This window comes from Lithobates pipiens, unplaced genomic scaffold (genome assembly GCF_037356315.1).
Source record: "Lithobates pipiens isolate NorthernLeopardFrog02 unplaced genomic scaffold, aLitPip1_a1.2 Scaffold_10, whole genome shotgun sequence".
Classification (NCBI taxonomy): Eukaryota; Metazoa; Chordata; class Amphibia; order Anura; family Ranidae; genus Lithobates; species Lithobates pipiens.
The window spans coordinates 190,382,571-190,402,195 of NW_027507686.1; the positions used below are offsets into that span (position 1 = coordinate 190,382,571).

At 43.1% G+C, this 19,625-nt stretch overlaps 1 protein-coding gene across 9 annotated transcripts in view; it reads left to right on the top strand.

The window, feature by feature from the left end:
* MYRF (myelin regulatory factor) overlaps positions 1-19,625 on the top strand; it is a 244,940-nt gene that overhangs the window by 150,146 nt on the left and 75,169 nt on the right. For 8 of the 9 annotated variants that reach the window (XM_077460758.1, XM_077460759.1, XM_077460763.1 and 5 more), the window contains exons 3-4: positions 5,627-5,950; positions 14,029-14,090. In XM_077460758.1, the coding sequence (XP_077316884.1) occupies positions 5,627-5,950; positions 14,029-14,090 (386 nt within the window). Of the gene's footprint in view, positions 1-5,626; positions 5,951-14,028; positions 14,091-14,179; positions 14,466-19,625 lie in introns of those variants that run through there. The other variant, XM_077460767.1, reaches the window with a different exon arrangement.

Here is a 19,625-nt window from a genome sequence, read left to right on the forward strand (position 1 = left end):
CGCACGAACGACCGATGTTTGAGTCGAACATGCGTTCGACTCGAACACGAAGCTCATCCCTAGTAGACAGGGTGTACGGCATCATTGGTACATATAGTGCATATAGTGCACGTGCACCATAAAAACCGATGGCGCTGTACAGCCAGGCTGATCCCCACTGAGCAGGCAGATCACAGGTCCGTGTCTGCTCCACTGATGCAGAACAGACACAGACATGGCCCGCTGTTCTCTATGGATGGTCAGGTAGAAACGGACAGCCTATCTATTTCCATTCAACTGTCATCCAATCCACCAGAGGGATGGAGACTGGATCCCAATCTGTCTGGTTTAGCAGACAGGATCGGATCGAATTTGTAAACACATGTTCATTGACCTCCACCGCCCCATGGAGAGCAATGGATGGTCCAATTGGGTCCTCCTGAAAAACCATCAGGCGAACACGATCTGTCCATCGGTGTGAAACGGGTCTTACTCGTCAGAATGTTGCTGGTTGCATAGCAGCTGAGAAGAAAGCATGGATCTAAAGCTGGCCATACATTATACAATCTGATTGTACATTCTCACTATAACCTCTTTTTGATGTTACCAAAATTATGAAGTATGAGGACAAACCTAAACAACAAATTCAATTATATCAAATGAAGCAGGTTCTTGAACTACATAATTCATGGATGATCTAAAAGGCATTGTACAATCAGATTGTATAGTGTATGGTCAGCCTTAGTCCCTGTACACACGGTCGGAGATTTTGACAACCAAATCCGATCTTTCAGAACGTGATGACGTAATTTCGTTACGATGGGACTACATTCAGCGCTAGTAGCCAATAGCTTTGATGTAGGAATTTGATCTGAGCATGCATGGCACTTTGTCCGATCAAAATACTCTACACATGATCGGAGTATGTCCGATCGAACCAGTTGGTCGGGAAATATTTCCAACAAGTTGGAAAATTGGGTCCGACGGAATCAGTCCGATGCATACCACACACAGTCGGATTACCTGACAACACGGTCCGATAGGACACATTACAACGGATTCTCCAACCGTGTGTACAAGGCTTAAGAAGCGTCTATAAGGTGTAGTTTGCATGTTGAGACACAGCAGCAGACTTCATCTTCCATCATTTTCAAGAACTGTTTGATACATACTAGAGCTGCACGATTTTGGCCAAAATGAGAATTACAATTTTTTTGCTTAGAATAAAAAGATTGCGATTCTCTCAGCTTAAAATCTTTTGCATTATACAAAAAAATTAGGCTAAGTTTACTGGTTAGTTTTTTTTTTATTAATTCCCAAAAAATTGCATTTGAATGACTGCTGCGCATATACAGTGTGACATAAACTTTTGCAAGAACCACCATTTTATTCTCTAGGGTCTCTAATTTAACCACTTGCCGACCGCCGCACGACGATATACGTCGGCAGAATGGCACGGGCAGGCATATGGGCGTATATATAAGTCCCTGCCTGCCCGCGGGTGGGGGGCCCGATCGGGCCCCCCCCGGTGCCTGCGGCGGTCAGCATTCCTTCGAGAGCGATCCGGGATGAGGGGGCGGCCATTCATTCATGGCCACCCCCTCGCGATCGCTCTCGACGAATGGAAATCCCCGGTGACATCACTTCCTCTCCTGTAATGTAAACACAGGAGAGGAAGTGATGTATTCTCTCCTCCGTGTTGGTATTTTTCGTTCCGACACGGAGGAGAGCGGATCGGTGAGTTGCACCAACACTCTACACACACAGTAGAACATGCCAGGCACACTCACACCCCCCCTTTACCCCCCGATCACCCCCCCAATTACCCCTGCCCCCCAGTCACAGTGACACCAATGTCATTTTTTTTTTTTTTTTTTTTTTTTTGCATTGGTGTCATTTGTGACTGTAATAACTGTTAGGGCAGTTAGAGTTAGCCCCCTTTAGTTCTAATGTGCCCCCCTAACCCCCCCCAATAAAGGTTTAACCCCGTGATCACCCCCCGTCGCCAGTGTCACTAAGGCTGGGTTCACATTGCAGCGGTTTATGAGAACGAATGTGATTCGCACCGCACTGCAGTGCAAATCACATCCGATCTCTGTGCGATTCGAGTTCAGCCATTCGCCGCACCCGCCGCACCCGCCACACCCGCCGCACCCGCCGCAAATTCGCACGGGACCCTTTTTTTGGTCCGCAGCAGAATCGGATCGCATGGGTGTTCACACCATGCGATCCGAGTTTGCAGATCGCACTGCGATATGCGAACTGATCTGGGGGTGTCAGTAACATTTCACTGACACTCCCAGCAGTTCGCATAGGGCAGTGTGAACTGCCGCCGGGAGGCATGCGATGCGGGAACCCGCCGCGGATTCGCGGCGTTTCCGCATCGCTCCAGTGTGAACCCAGCCTAATAAGCAATCATTTTTCTGATCGCCGTATTAGTGTCACAGGTGACGCTAGTTAGGCAGGTAGGTATTTAGGTTCGCCGCAGCTTTTTATAGCGCCAGGGACCCCCATATACTACCGCATAAAGCCCCCTGATTGCCCCCTAGTTAACCCTTTCACCTGTGATCACCATATAACTGTTACAGGTGACGCTGGTTGGTTAGTTATTTTTTTATAGTTTCAGGGCACCCGCCATTTATTACCTAATAAAGGTTTAACCCCCTGATCACCCGGCGGGTGTCATTTGTGACTAATAACTGTTAGGGCAGTTAGGGTTAGCCCCCTTTAGTTCTAAGGTACCCCCCTAACCCCCCCAATAAAGGTTTAACCCCGTGATCACCCCCCGTCGCCAGTGTCACTAAGGCTGGGTTCACATTGCAGCGGTTTGAGAACGGATGTGATTCGCACCGCACTGCAGTGCAAATCACATCCGATCTCTGTGCGATTCGAGTTCAGCCATTCGCCGCACCCGCCGCAAATTCGCACGGGACCCTTTTTTTGGCCCGCAGCAGAATCGGATCGCATGGGTGTTCACACCATGCGATCCGAGTTTGCAGATCGCACTGCGATATGCGAACTGATCTGGGGGTGTCAGTAACATTTCACTGACACTCCCAGCAGTTCGCATAGGGCAGTGTGAACTGCCGCCGGGAGGCATGCGATGCGGGAACCCGCCGCGCATTCGTGGCGTTCCCGCATCGCTCCAGTGTGAACCCAGCCTAATAAGCGATCGTTTTTCTGATCGCTGTATTAGTGTCACAGGTGACGCTAGTTAGGCAGGTAGGTATTTAGGTTCGCCGCAGCTTTTTATAGCGCCAGGGACCCCCATATACTACCGCATAAAGCCCCCTGATTGCCCCCTAGTTAACCCTTTCACCAGTGATCACCATATAACTGTTACAGGTGACGCTGGTTGGTTAGTTATTTTTTTATAGTTTCAGGGCACCCGCCATTTATTACCTAGTCTCACTAGTGTACCCCTAAATTTAGGGGTGTCTACTTTCCAAAATGGGGTCATTTGGGGGGGGTTTGTGCCATCTTGGCATTTTATGGCCTTCAAAACTGTAACGCCCTTAGAAAGCCTGAAGGCGGTGCTTGGTTTTCGGGGCCCCGTACGCGGCTAGGCTCCCAAAAAGTCCCACATATGTGGTATCCCCGTACTCAGGAGAAGCAGCAGAATTTATTTTGGGGTGTCATTTCACATATGCCCATGGCATGCGTGAGCAATATATCATTTAGTGACAACTTTGTGAAAAAAAAAAAAAAAAAAAAAAAGTTTGTAATTTTCCCGCAACTTGTGGCAAAATATAAAATATTCCATGGACTCAACATGCCTCTCAGCAAATAGCTTGGGGTGTCTACTTTCTAAAATGGGGTCATTTGTGGGTGTTTTGTGCCATCTTGGCATTTTATGGCCTTCAAAACTGTAATAGGTAGTGAGAAGTGAACTCAAAAATTTACGCCCTTAGAAAGCCTGAAGGCGGTGCTTGGTTTTCGGGGCCCCGTACGCGGCTAGGCTCCCAAAAAGTCCCACATATGTGGTATCCCCGTACTCAGGAGAAGCAGCAGAATTTATTTTGGGGTGTCATTTCACATATGCCCATGGCATGTGTGAGCAATATATCATTTAGTGACAACTTTGTGAAAAAAAAAAAAAAAAAGTTTGTAATTTTCCCGCAACTTGTGGCAAAATATAAAATATTCCATGAACTCAACATGCCTCTCAGCAAATAGCTTGGGGTGTCTACTTTCTAAAATGGGGTCATTTGTGGGGGTTTTGTGCCATCTTGGCATTTTATGGCCTTCAAAACTGTAATAGGTAGTGAGAAGTGAACTCAAAAATTTACGCCCTTAGAAAGCCTGAAGGCGGTGCTTGGTTTTCGGGGCCCCGTACGCGGCTAGGCTCCCAAAAAGTCCCACATATGTGGTATCCCCGTACTCAGGAGAAGCAGCAGAATTTATTTTGGGGTGTCATTTCACATACGCCCATAGCATGTGTGAGCAATATATCATTTAGTGACAACTTTGTGTAAAAAAAAAAAAAAAAATTTTTTTTTTGTCATTATTCAATCGCTTGAGGCAAAAAAATAAAATATTCAATGGGCTCAACATGCCTCTTATCAATTTCCTTAGGGGGTCTACTTTCCAAAATGGGGTCATTTGGGGGGGTTTTGTACTGCCCTGCCATTTTAGCACCTCAAGAAATGAGATAGGCAGTCGTAAACTAAAAGCTGCGTAAATTCCAGAAAACGTACCTTAGTTTGTAGATGTGACAACTTTTGCGCAAACCAATAAATATACAATTATTGACTTTTTTTTTACCAAAGACATGTGGCTGAATACATTTTGGCCTAAATGTATGACTAAAATTGAGTTTATTGGATTTTTCTAATAACAAAAAGTAGAAAATATCATTTTTTTTCAAAATTTGCGGTCTTTTTACGTTTATATCGCAAAAAATAAAAACCGCAGAGGCAATCAAATACCATCAAAAGAAAGCTCTATTTGTGGGAAGAAAAGGACGCAAATTTTGTTTGGGTACAACATTGCATGACCGCGCAATTACCAGTTAAAGCAGCGCAGTGCCAAAGTGTAAAAAGACCTCTGGTCATTTACCAGCAAAATGGTCCGGTCTGAAAGTGGTTAAAAAAAAAAATATATATATATATATATATATATATATATATATATATATATAATGTTTAGGAGTTGTACGTAATTTTCTAGCAAAAAAAAAAAGCCGCCCCTCATGTGCCATAGTATACACCCCCAGAAGCCTGCAAGGCAGTTCTGCCTTCCTATAGGGTACAGTGCAAACCGCTCAAGCCAGGCTCTCTGTTATACAAAAAAGGACCGTGTTTGCGGTCTATTCCACCTGCGTCTCACTATTAGCCAATCTTGGTGGTGAATGTACTCATAAATCAATAGTGGGTGTGTGAGTGCTCGCAACTACAGGAGCTGGTCACTATTTTTTTGGATGCTTGTGGGGTGTTCTGCAGGAATGTAGAGTCACTGTAAAGGTATCTGGAGGTGCTTGTTGCAACATTTAGTTATTTTATAGCTTTATTATATCCACATGTACATGTTAAGAGCAATTTCATGTAATAACACTGTGGCAAATATGATTTGAAGTCATTGAGATACAGGTAGTTTGTATGTATTTATATGCTGTGATTGATTTTTTTATTTTACTGTTTGTTTACAGCTGTTTTGCAGATATCCCTCCCTCTTCCGGGTATGCAAACCCAGGTCAGCCCTGTACTTCTGCCGCAGCCCACTTACCTGCTATCATCTCCAATGTTGGCCATGTCGGAGCATCCAGCTCAGGTGGTGTTCTTCATATGGGACAGCAAATGCCAGTACGGCCTGGTATGGGTGGCCAATGTGCAGGCCCACCTTTCCAATCACATCCTAATTGCAGTAACAGCAATGCCATGCTTAATCCCAAAGGATACCCTGGCCCTGCCATGTGCATGAGCGGACCTGGTCTTCCCATCAAAGCAGAACCTAAAACCAGCTATGCAGCCAGGTAAGCTAAAGTAGTAGTTGATAAGACGGAGTGTTGGAAAGTGCTGAAGATCTATGATTGTCGCTGTCACCTGTGGTGGAGGAGAAAGTCCTCAAGTCCTGTGTAAGCTGAAAGTCACAATTTATACAGAGCCCCCCCACCCCTTCTTGGGGGGGGGGGGACTCTGGGACAGACCTGGACAGGTGGAAGTTAAAGCTAAACTCCATGTATGAACTATATTTCATAATTACATTGGATCAGCTTGGCGCAGTGCAAAGTTGGCCATAGATGGAGCGATTTTCTTTTCCTACAATCAGGGGTTACAGGAAAGAAAATTGATCGATTCATCAACACAGTCGGTGATGATGGGGAAATCCCTCCCGCGGAGCCATTGTGTCATCCCGACGAGGGGTGGGGGAAGCTGCCCCCACCAGGAGAAACACAGTGATTATTGCTAGCAACTATAACAGCCACTAGCAATAATCGTATGTAAACTCCAACAGGCTGGTTGTATCCAAGTTCATCAATCAAACAACATGGTACATTCAGCCTGCCCATACATGGTTCGAAGCTCAGCAGGAACCAGCCGAGATTCGAACCATCTATGGCTTGCTTCAGTAGGCATACCTCATACCTGGAAAATGGAAATTGATGTAGTAGTCACTGCTACTACAGTGATAGCTGCAATAATCTGGGTTATGCTAGGCTTCCCCTCTGTACACTGACCACAGGGGGTCCACCATTCATGGAACGCCTTGTATTTTTTCTCAATGAATACAAGGTGTTTTATGATTGGACAAGGTAGAGATCATGATGTCACTGTTCCTCCTCTCACCTCTGATGAAAACCAGGGACAGATTTTATGGTAAGTTGGCATGGCTGATTTATTCCATGTGTGTGGAGGATTAATGAGAAGAACATGTTTCTTCCAGTCTCCCTATATGTTGGGGACAATTGATAGGGGGATTATGCTAAAGTGCTACGTTCTAAAATGATTTGTAATGAAGTACTGTGTTCTATTGGGGTCCATTTCATACATTTTTTGCTTCTAAATTACATTTTTGCTTTGGTAAGGATTCCTATAACTGGCAAGTTTCAACATTTCATTGTATGGCAAAATGCTGGCCCTTTCTCCTCCTTCATGTTTGTTTTGGCCCATTACAATGATGGGACATCACATTGGGACTGTAGGAGTGATAGCGGGGAATGGCCAGCACAATGCCACCAGGAGGTGTTGAAACTTGCTGGTTACATCTGAGATTTGTACTGTAGATGAGTGCATCTAAAGCTGGGTATACACTAGTAGAATTTCATTAAACGTATTTCAAATGTTGTAAGAAGTTTTGTTTGGTTTTCCAATCATTAGTGAGGTCAAATCAATGTTTGTTCATGACCGGAGTAACAATAAAATTTGAAGGAGTATGATGCAAAATGTTCTCAAATGTACAAATTTTTAGCAATATATGTGTTTTTTGTTTGGTCTATTCATTCCAAAATCAAATATTAAAATCAAAGAAAATCTTGAAATACTTTTGAACATTCCAATGTACTAAGAATTATCATACAAATTTTCCTAAGAATTTTTGCACAAATTTTCGTTCAAAATTTTACTAGAGTATATCCTGCTTAAAGTTGTGTGCAGGCACCAATCGCTGCCTGTATATAGTGCTGGTGGCCAGTGCCGGGACAAGGTCATCCAGCGCCCAGGGCAAAGATGCCAAGCTGCACCCCCTACCCTTAGGGTTAGTGCTAGGGCACCTTCATCACTGCAATAAACCATTGCTCCCAGGGAAGCCGCCCCTCCTGCCTACCCCTTGTCCTGGCCCTGCTGGTGGCTGTCAGTACTGTTTGTATCCTCATTAGTTTGCTTTTGTTTTATGTGACCTGCATTATAACAGACTGTTACAGTAAATCCAACTTCCGTTAACCTCTTTTAAGTGTTTACTGTTCTTTGTGTGTCCACTCAGGACTTTTCAGCTCTCATCCTGTCCTGGTGACATGTCCCAGGGACAGGAAATGAGGGGAAATATCTCTTATGGGCACAAATGGCAAATAAACCTTGATTTCATGGAATAGCTAGCACATCCTCCATGTACCTCAAAAATGTAATGAGGGTAGCGTTGCACCGATACGGGTATTGGTGTCGATACTAAGCAAATGCTTTGATACTAAAACTGATACCTTCAGGTCCAGATCCACATATGTGCGGGGCCGGTTTCAGTGAAATTTGTAAAACGAGATCGGTGCGATTTCGTTCGGCGGTACAGGTGCCGTTCAGTTGCGAATTTTTAAAGTGACACTGAAAATCGCACCTGAACCGGACTGAAAATCATACCTGACTCTTTTTAAATTTGCAGCCGGCCTGCATATATGTGAACCGACTCCATAGAAAGACAGTTTGGTTCATGTCATGCGAATTCAGTAGCAGTTCAAAACACAATATATAATATAATAATAATTTAATAATAAAATAAACCACACAAAATGTATTTAGTATTAGATTAATGTAGCAAAGTCCCGGGCCCCTCAAGGCTCAATGGTAACCTCCAAAGTTAGGGACAGCTGACATCCTTCAGTGTAGAGTGGGTTACAAGGCATGGCGGGTATAATGAAAGAAGAACAGGTGGTCGTCAGACAATTTTTTTAATGCAAAGAGATTTATTGTCTCTTAAACAGAACCGTGGGAGAGAGGGTTAGGGCCAGGATACCCTTAGGTAGATGCAAAGATAATTGTCAGACTCCGAGACTTCTATAGATAGACAGCTATCCAGGTGAAGGCCTCCAGCCAGATACCACTTTTGTATAGGTAGGACTGCTGTCTCCTATGGCAACAATCTTGTAGAGGATACTAACCGCAATTGCACTCAACTATTTGCAACACGAACAGTTCTCAGCTTACCCCACACTCACCCACTAATGAGCTTCTAGTCTCTCTCACTAGACTTCAGATCCATTAGCCACTGGATCCCTTGAGCTCTTCCACTTTAGCACTTATTATCTTCCTCAAGCATCACCCCCGCTTTCCTGCTGGGTCCCTGGCTTGGCACTCACAGATACTCCTCTAGCTTCACCCCCGCTGACACGTTAGGTCCCTGGCTTGGCATTCGCTGATGCTCCACAGGCGTTACCTCTGCTGTCCCACGGGGTCCCTGACTTGTCACTTGCTCAAGTTTTCCCACTTCTTCACTGTCCCTGGCTGGCAAGAAGTCTTCTCTGGTACTGGCCTCAGCTTACTCACGGTGGTCTCCAGTAGCAAGGTGGATTAGGGTTGCCACCTTTTCATCAAGTCAAACCCAAATACTTTAGCGGCACACAGCAATTTTTTTTTTTTTTATAGTATAAACTATACATATATTTTGCAATTAAATTACAGTTGTAATCATATGAAGTTAATCACAAAAGCCCCCCTTTACATCTGAATCCACAGCATTCCCCTTTTACATCTGAATCTGCAGCGTTCCCCTTTTACATCTGAACTCGCAGAGTTTCCTTACACTGTAAGGGGGGACTCTGCAGACTATAATGTAGGGGGGAACCCTGGGGGCTCGAACATAAGGGATGCTCTGGGAACTTGGATTTATGAGGGAACACTGTGGCTTCTGGTGTGGCCTTTGTGTACTCACTCAGAGGCAGTAGAAAGAAGGGTGAAGCTTCAGTCACAGACAGGGATGGATGGGGAGCTCACTCACCCCTTGGCAGTCAGCACCTCTCATCCAGATGTATCTGAGGCTGCTGGACTTCAAATTTCTGGCCCCCATTTTCCTTTTCTGAGGTACAGCGCTGGGTATTGGAGTGTGGGCAGACACAGAGTGGTAGAGGCGGTAGGAAGTGGAGCAAATTGAGCCCTCTCTACTCTCCAGTCTGAGTGTGTAAGTGTTTGTGTGTGTGGGGTGGGGGGGGGGGGCAATTGTTAGTGTTGACTTTGGGCAGTGTAATAGAGAGTGAAACAGACACTTTTGCCTTAGGCAACTGCAGCCAGCATCCCTGATGGTAATCCATAATCCAGTCTGAATAATGTGTCCAGGTTTCGGGTGGTCAGAAACCTGGACGCATGATTCCAAACCCGAACTGTCCGAGTGAATCCCGGACATGTGGCAACCCTAAGGTGGATGGCCACTTAGTGGCGACAGCTTCCCCTCTACCTCCGACCACAACTGGTTGGACTACAAGCCCTCAGTCCCAACCCTACACTGCTTTTCCTGCTTCTGGATAGGCCCTCAGACGCCTAGCAGCCAGATGTGTGGGATAGGCCTTAGGTTTCTGGCCTAGCAGCCCAGGGCACTACAACACACATCCACCCACACAGCCATCCAGGTGGCACCCCAATCACCTGACTCCAACCACATAAATTGGCTCTCCCAGCAGGCCAAGAGACCCAAGAAAATCCCTTCCCATTGGCTGAGATACCCATTCATTCCTATTCTGTCCTTGCCATGCCCTTGTCTTATCTAGTGCCACCAGTTACAATGCCATATTAGCTCATTTAATAATGTGGCACACGACACTAAAAATAGGTATCAGTAATTGGTATCGGCAAGTGGTATCGGTACTCATACTCTGTCTTAAAAAACTGGTAGTGCATCTCTAATTGAGGTGAAATGCAAAAAAGTCCCCTCACTACAGGGGTTAAATGCTCATTTGGTCTATGGTACCATAAAAAGCAGCTTTAACTTCCTCTGGGCAGTTGTCGCTCTCCTTTTCTCTCTTACGCTCTGGCAGACTGTTCCTCAGTACCGCTGCGTCAAATGCAGGGCTGCGGACAGTCTTACAACCTGGAGTAAGCCTGTGGAAACAGAGGATCAGGTAGGAAAGTTATTTTTCCAGTACCCTAGCCATAAGCGAACATTAAATTCTTACAGTGTGAGGGTAACATTTTTGTCTCCCCTGGAGATGAGCTTTACGTTTTAATATAAGAAAGTATAATGCTTGTTTCAGAAGCTTCATATTGTACTAATAGATTACCCACGACAGCCAGCAAAATTTAAAGTTCCCGCAGGAAACAAAAGAAGGACATAAGAAGGACACTGCATGAATCTCCTACCCAGTTCCTCTTCTGTGATGCCATCTTCAAAAATCTGGTGTATTCACAGATACATTGCATGCCTCTACCATGTATTTGGAACCTGGCACACACCTGCAGTGTATCTGTTCACACGAAGGAGATTTCTGCATGTGCACAAATGTTACCATTTTCTGCTATGTGGACACTGTAGCCTCCCAGCATCTGTACACATGCACAGAAATCCCTTGTTCAGCCCTGGTTCACACTGGAGCGTTTTGACCTTCGCAATTTCCGACCAACTTTATGTGACCGTGTGTATGCAAGACAAGTTTGAGCCAACATCCGTCTGAAATAATCCATGAATTTTGTTGTCGGAATGTCTGATCGTGTATACGGGGCATTACAATGTGCATACTTGCTTCATAACACAGTGGGGTTGATTTACTAAAACTGGAGAGTGCAAAATCTGGTGCAGCTCTGCATAGAAACCAATTAACTTCCAGGGTTTTTATTTTTGTCAAAGTTTAATTGAACAAACTGAGGTGAGAAGTTGATTGGCTACCATGCACAGCTGCACCAGATTTTGCACTCTCCAGTTTTAGTACATCAACCCTATTGCCTCCTGGCACCAGTGTGATGTGGCAATTCCTGGAGGCAGCGGGACCCGGTCTAGGCCAGAAAACAGGAAGTGCTGCCTTGCTGCACAAAAAATTACTACACCATGCAAATAATAGTGATACTTGTTTCCATATTTGGGGAGGAACAAAAAGAGAAAAGATTGCTGGCATGGGTTAAGGTCCACTTTAAATATAAGTGGAAAAATGTGTAACATTCTTCAAATATTGGAGGAAAATCGTATACAGGTGAACTTGTATCTAAAATAGAATAGCAGGTAAAACTTTTTTTACATTTTGGATAGATTAATTCCCTGTTCACACCTGTGTGTTTTAGGTGCGGTGTGTTAAAAAAAAAAAAGTCCTGCTGTTGCATCTGTGATGCTTTTTTTAAAATCAAAATGCACTTTATATGGAGTTCATTGACACCGCATCTTACTTGCTTCATACTGTTTGCACAGATGTGAACTGATTCTAAAGCCTAGTACACACAATGATATTATTGAAAGAATGATCGTCCTTTTATTTTTTTTGCATGCTAGTCTCCAGATCGAAAATAAGGAGATTACTAAAGTACGAAAATTCTAGCACAACAGAATAAAAATTCGGAAATGATGTCATGTGTTGTAGTGTTTTGTATAATATTTTTGGACAAAAACTGTACTGATTAAACAAAAATTGTACAATCTGGTATCATACGAGAAAATGCGATCCCAGGGAAAGCTGTGTACTAACAATCAGATTATCGTACAATCACTTGGTAAACGGTATTTTTTGTACGATTTTCTGATCTTATGTATGGGCCTTAAGGGAAGGTTATAACCCCTGTCAGCTTTCTTAGGATCTGTGTCCCATTGGGGAGATCACTTCCTGTCCCATAGCCAAAAGAGGGCACGGGGGGCAAATCCATGTTAGTCACCAGAAGTATCCTCATTGGAAGTTTCCCCCTCCCAAAAAAATGTATACACAATTTGAATGATTAAAAAAAGTTTTCTTTTACATTTTTAACTAAAATACATAAATGTACTCTTTTATACTTAGCGGTAGTGCCTGGTTCAATTAACCTCTTCCGGACTGCCCCACACATATATACTGTGGCAGGGCGGCCCTCCTGGACGAAATCACGTACCTCTGTGTGTCTTATGGAGAAGGTGAATCTGTCCCAGCCCAGGTTCACATTGAGGGCGTGATTGAAATCATGTGAGTTCAGCTGAACTTGCACAATTTCAAACCAGCAATGCAGTCCGACTTCAGGGGGGCGATTTGGCAGACATCTGTGCGGGTACATGCACAGATGTCTATTCAAATCGCCCCCAAAAGTCACCAAAAGTAGTACAGGAAGTATGCAAAGTGGGCATCACACCAATTCAGACCATTGCAAGTAATAGCCGGCGATTTGACAAAGCGGCCCGATGTGAACGTTGGCTTACAGGGACACAGACTGCAGTAAAAACCTGACAGGTGTTCTAATCCCTCTCCACTCTATCCAACGCTGAAAAAAAAAAAAGTTTTTTCCTTTAGTTCTACTTTAAAAAGTGAGGTGTAAGGCCGCGTACACACGGGCGGACTGTTCGCCCAACTTTGTCCGCTGAACAGTGTTTGGGCGGACAGTCCGCTCGTGTGTGGGCTTTCAGCGGACAGTTTCAGCGGACAGTTGGACGGACAAGGTTTTTCGGAATTTCCGAAAAACTGTCCGCTGAAACCTTGTTTCAGCGAACAGCCCGCTCGTGTGTAGGCTTGTTCGTCAAACAAAGTTGCGCGCATGCTCAGAAAGGATTTTCACGCCGAAAGCTATAATGCAGTGTATAGGACGTCGTATTTTTCGTCCCGTCGTACGTGCTGTTCACGTCATCGCGCACGGTTTCAGCAAACTGTTCGTTCGTCGTGTGTGGGCATGTCCGTCCATGCTAATTTTGAGCGGACTGTTTGCTGAAACTGTTGGACGGACAAAGTTGGGCGAACAGTCCGCGCGTGTGTACGCGGCCTAACATGTAAGGAAACCCTTGTAACACACAATGTACAGCTGGTATTTTGTTAAATAGCTTTATAGACCATTAATAAGAATATATGAACAATTCTTGAAGTCACACTGTGCAGAAATATTGTTTACATTGAGGATTTTTATGTAGCGTTTATACTATGTTGGTATTATGGTAATTATTATTTGGAGAAATGCTAGAGAAAGTGGTGTATTATTTGCATTTTGTTAGTTTAATGTTATGTTATTTTTGAATATGTGTTATTTGTTGTATGTTGTATTTTAATTGAATGGATGGTTTATTAGAGTGTAGTTTTAATTTGTTTTATTTTGTGCTAATGGCTGTTATTGGGAATTTTGTCGTGTCTTTGTGTCTTGTTCTGTTCATTGTTGTGATCATGTGTTGTCTTTGTTGAGTGTGGCATGTGTTGCAATAATTTCCCTTTGGAATTAATAAAGTATTCTGAATCTGAAACAAATTGTTCTTCTTCCTCCTCCTCCTTAGCACTTTACCTGACTCTCCCCCGGACTCTGGATCAGAGGCGTACTCCCCCCAGCAGCTCAATGGTAAGTGCCTGTTAGGTATTCTCCCCCCCACCTTTAGCAGACGTGGTTTTACCCAGTTGGTGTTATCGGTCAGGGAAGAGAGAAGGTAAGAAATTCATAAGAGATAACCAGTGAGTAAATACACCAGCTCTCCAGTTATGCATAGAATTGCTAGAGCAGTGATTGCATGAGGCGCAAGGAGAGCCAGAGGAGATCCAGAGAATGAGAGCATGGAGAACAACTTTAAAGGCATGCACGGGAAGAAACAATGGATGAAGAATAAGAGAGAAACATTACAATTCAAAATGTTGAGGAATATATGGAACAGGAGCACCATGCATGGAGACAGAATTGTAGAATCTGGGGTCAAGGAGGATTGATTACAGAGAAGCAAAGGTAAGGAGGTTCCCAAAGTCTTTGGGAGCCAGAAGAAGGAACTACAGAAAATAAAGGAGGAAGAATGGTGCTGGACCCTAACCTGATTTCAAGGAGTAGCGTAGACACAAGAAAGTGGTTATCAATGACAAATCAGGAGAGGTGATAGTATTGGTGGTGGGGTCAGCTTATTTTCCGATGGGGACCAGAGAGCAGTCCTGTGCTTATGTCCTGCTGAGATCAGAAGGAAGCAAGGTCATCACTTGTGATTGTATATGTTCTCCTTATTTATAAAAGGTTGGCCACACTGTGGGTTTGACAGGTGGGAGTGTCCCAATGCAGCAGGGTATAGGACAGGTGTACACAATGACAGGTGAGACTGTTTAGAGTGGAGTATACAGAACGGTGCAGTGTGTCCAGTATGTTAGAGCCATGATCTTTGTTTATCAGAGCTAAAAAATGTCTGGAATTTTTTAGCCGCCCTCCCTAAATTTATCAAGAGTGGCGTCTCTGGCCCCACACACATTCCGCCTTTGGAATATAATTCCAGCACCAGCATAGAGTTGTAACCTATGCTGTTTTTTTTTTTTTTTTTTGCTGTTTGATACATTTTATGTAGATGTTCTTGTTTTATAGTTTATGTTTTATACCTTTCATGTATTAGGAAGGCTAATGTTGTTTGTAAGCATATTACTATTCATAATATAAAAATTTGAATACTCCTCTAAAATAGTTTTATTATGAAACTACTTTGTATGTAGTGTGAGTGATGTAGTCCTGATATGTGATCATTTTATTGGCTACATTTAGAAGTTTATCTAACAGGCCAACAAAAAGAACATGACGATGCATAGGGTATAGTAACCCATAATAACAATCCTATTTTACTTTTCATCGGTTTATGTAAAAATGTGAATGTGGGTTATTGTATTTTTCATATTTACTGTGTATTTAAAGAGTTGTTTTTTTTTTTTGGGTAGAGCAAGGAAGTCCCTGATGGAGAGTTTTACCATCCCTGTTCTTTGTCTCAGGAATTTAAAGTGATAGACATTCCAAAAGTTTCAATTGCCACCAGAACAAGAACAGGGCTTAATTCACATGACTGATTTGGGCCCTACACCACCAAGAAACAACATAAATCTGACTAACAGGAACCGTGCTTTGGCATGCCACTGCCTTGGTATGCAGTTAAATGCGATTAGAGACTGATGAGCTGCCCTGGACACAAACAGTTCACATCCAGTCACTTATGATATTCCTATTGTATATATTAGGCCACATGCACACTGTATTCTTAATGATGCCTTTTCTCCTACAGGAGTTTAGCAGCAGGAAAATGCCGTAAAAAGCTTCTTTTTTCTGCATGCACATTCAGGCGCCACGGCTGTTTGCATGGCACTGCCCGTATGTGCAGTTACATGCTATTGTGGACAGATGAGATGTCATGGATACAAACAGTTCTTGTCCAGGTCACTTATATTATTCCAATCGCATACATGAGTTTACATGCACACTGTATTCTCTATGACACCTTTTTTCCTACAGAAGTTTAGCAACAGGAAAACGTGGTAAAAAGCTGCATTTTTGCATGAAAGTTCACATGTCTGGTGTTAATTATTATTAATATAAAGGATTTGAATAGCACCAACAGTTGACGCAGCACTTTACAACATGAGGGCAGACAGTACAGCTATAATTATTATTATTATTATTCACAATTTATATAGCGCCAACAGTTTAAGCAGTGCTTTACAATGTAGAGCACAATTACGATACAGCTCAATATAATAATACAATTCAATATAGTATGAATCAATGGGCAATTCATTCTATTAGCCAGAATGTTCATTTATTCTGGCCATTAGAATGTATTACCGTGAGAACGCGCATAAATACTCCTAGTTCATGCGCATTTATGCATTTTTTTTATACTCACAAGCACCTCTCCTGAATGCGACTTTGGTGGGGGTTTTTTTTGTTTAAATAATACAATTTTTACTGACAGATAACTAAATACAGCATTTTTCAGATCCAGGAACAAGTTTTAAAAATGTTAAAACTACACAATCCGATAAAACATGACATAGGATCCACAAATCATGAACAACCTGAGGGCAAGGGATCAATTAAAAAAATTCTAGTTCCTGATGTTAATCAAATTTCAAGTAGTAGTAGCCAAACCAAGTTTTCGGGATCGAATGGTCAAGTCTGACACCATCGAGCCACTTAGCGTAGACTTAGCGTAACCTTTTGACAGTTTTGCATTGATGGTCAAAAGAAAACCAAAAAAAAAAAGATTTTTTTTGCAAAAAAATTTAGAATACAATGAATGAGTGACAAAAACGAATTAATAAAGCAGGTAAGAGTAAGTAAAAGGTGTATCTTGGTGGCAAGTGTGTGGGGGGGGGGGGGGGGTTCTGCATCTAAACTCCTGTAAATGCCTATAGTGTGCATAGACACATAGGCCAACAACATGGAGGAGCATTTAGACGCAGAGAAAAAAACAAAAGCTCAAGTGTGTGTAAAAGCAGCGTTTTTTGTTTTTTTTTAGCTCAAGTGTACATGGACCCTTACTCACAATATTAAGCAGTAAATGGGTGCTGTAGCAAATATCAGCTGGTAACCGACGTCATCTCCAGTTGAATACATATCTTCGAAAAAAAAAAAAATCCCAACATTTATTAAAGTGATCACATTACAGCAGTAAAGGTGCAACAATTCGGGGCCATGCGGGTCCCTTCATCAGGTATGCGATGTCACATGCCCGATGAAGGGGCCTGTCTAGCCTCGGAATGTTGCATCTTTACTGCTGTGATTTGATCACTTTATTAAACGTGTGGATGAAGATTCAAGATGTTCTGGTAATAGATGCTTCAGTTTGCATCCAGGATCGCTCATCTTTCCCTAAATGCGTGTAACTGTTCAATGTGTACTTACTGTATATGCAAACAGCTGAGGACAGTCATGGTGCATGTCCAGCTTACATTCATTTGTACAGGGTGCTGTCTGAGGCCGAAAGCACTCAAAATACTGGATGAAGCAGACACCTGTGATCTGATTCCTGGTAGCATACAACCCAAATTGGCTGTGTGAATGGGTTAACTTCCCATAGATGGTGACAACTATATAAGATGGGATTTTCTTCATTTGAAGGTATTTCCTCTCGCTTCTTCCATCTACAAGACAGGAATTGAAGGAAACTTCCCAATGGACAGGGATGGCAAAGAAAATTTAGCAGTGATTTAAGTCTAGGCAAAAAAAATAAAAAAAAATTTCCCATGCAGTGGGGCTGTGCTCGCACTGCATGGGTTAACTGCTTGTTTTTTTTCTAGGGGAAAGGAGAGCCAAGATACACTCACCTAATCCTCTGATCCTCCCAGCACAAGACCAGTCCGGCACCCCTGCGCTCTGGCGGTCTTGAGTTGTGGACTGTTCCTGATGTCATCACGCCCAGAGCAGGCTCCATAGACCAGGAAAAGTCCACCGCTGGGCCGTAGGGGAGTGTCATTTTCCAGAGGATTGAAGGATCGGGTGACTATAAGCTTTGCCTTAATCCTAGACAAAACAAGCATTTGACCCGTGCAGTGTGGGCACAGCCCCACTGCATGGGGAAAGAAATTCCTGCCCGGAGTTTAACTTTTTTCCTTGCTTTAAAAAAAAAAAAAGTTTTGGCTTTAGATAAACTTGAAAGTATTAAATAAACCAGTCTGATAACCTACAGTAGTTTGGCAGGTTTACTTTCTCAAAAGCCGTGGACAGTGCCCATCACACTATTTACTTCACCTCCTAATCTATTGATTTGTGTATGATTATGACAGCAACAAGGTCAGCTTGACTTTTCACTAATCCGGGCAATGTGACACAAGTATTGTTTGCTGTATTTAGCTATACATGAGGATTAAAACCTGAAATTAAACTTTTCAGCATTTCATCCCTAAGCTGAGACTGCATTAACCACTTGCTTATTGGGCACCTAAACCCCCTTCCTGCCCAGACCAATTTTCAGCTTTTAGCGCTGTCACTCTTTGAATAACAATTGCGCGGTCATACAACACTGTACCCAAATTTCATTTTTATCATTTATTTTCACCCAAATAGAGCTTTCTTTTGGTGGTATTTGATCACCTGTGGGATTTTTATTTTTTGTTAAACAAATTTGAAAAAAAAATGTTAAAAAAAAAAAAAATACAAAACCCTTTTATATTTTGTTAATAAATTTTGCAAACAGGTAATTACATTCATTGATGTACGCTGGTGATGCTACACTGACGGGCACCAATAGTCTGCATTGATGGGCACTGACAGGTGGCATTGGTGGGCACTGATGTGTGGCGGTTGCACTGATGGGCGGCACTGATGGGCGGCACTGATGGGCATTGATAGGTGGCACTGCAACAGGGAGGACAGTTTGAAATACCCTTTTGGCAGGCACAACAAGTGCGACATTTTCTGGAAACATTAGGACCTACGGACAGCTACGGACGACAACGTACAAAATTTGAGACATATTGTGAGGAGAAGGAGCCACTTCCCCATGTTATCTCCAAGATGTACGCGTTGTTGAAAGCCCCTTCAGAGGACTTTACATTGATAAGTCTGGGCAAATGGGAGAGAGATTTGGATCAACATCAGAAAATAATACACCTGACGTTAAAATCATCTAGGTGTACTAAGATTCAGGAACTGAACTATAAGTTATTAACACGCTGGTATTATACCCCGTCGCTATTGAATAAAATCTTCCCAGATGCATCAGGTGGTTGTTGGAGGGGCTGTCAAGAACGAGGCACGGTACTTCATATTTTCTGGTCTTGCCCAGTAATTAGACAGTTTTGGCAAGTGGTACAGAGAATTACCCAATTAGTTACGGAATATCAGATCCCTGAGGGCCCGGCATTTTCCTATTACAGTGCTCACAAATTTCAACTAAGAATTATAAGAATTTGATTATAAGTCACCTGGTGAATGCAGAAAGCTGCATTTTTATGTGTTGGAAGGAGCCACGAGCACCTCAGATTTATATGTGGATTAATAAAGTCAGAAGAATCGGAATAATGGAAAATTTGATACCTATAACCCTGGAGAGAAGGGAATGCATTACACAGATATGGGCTCCTTAGGAGGTATTTTTACAAACGGAGGAGGGGAAGAGGCTGATTGGAGAGCAATTGGGAGATGAGG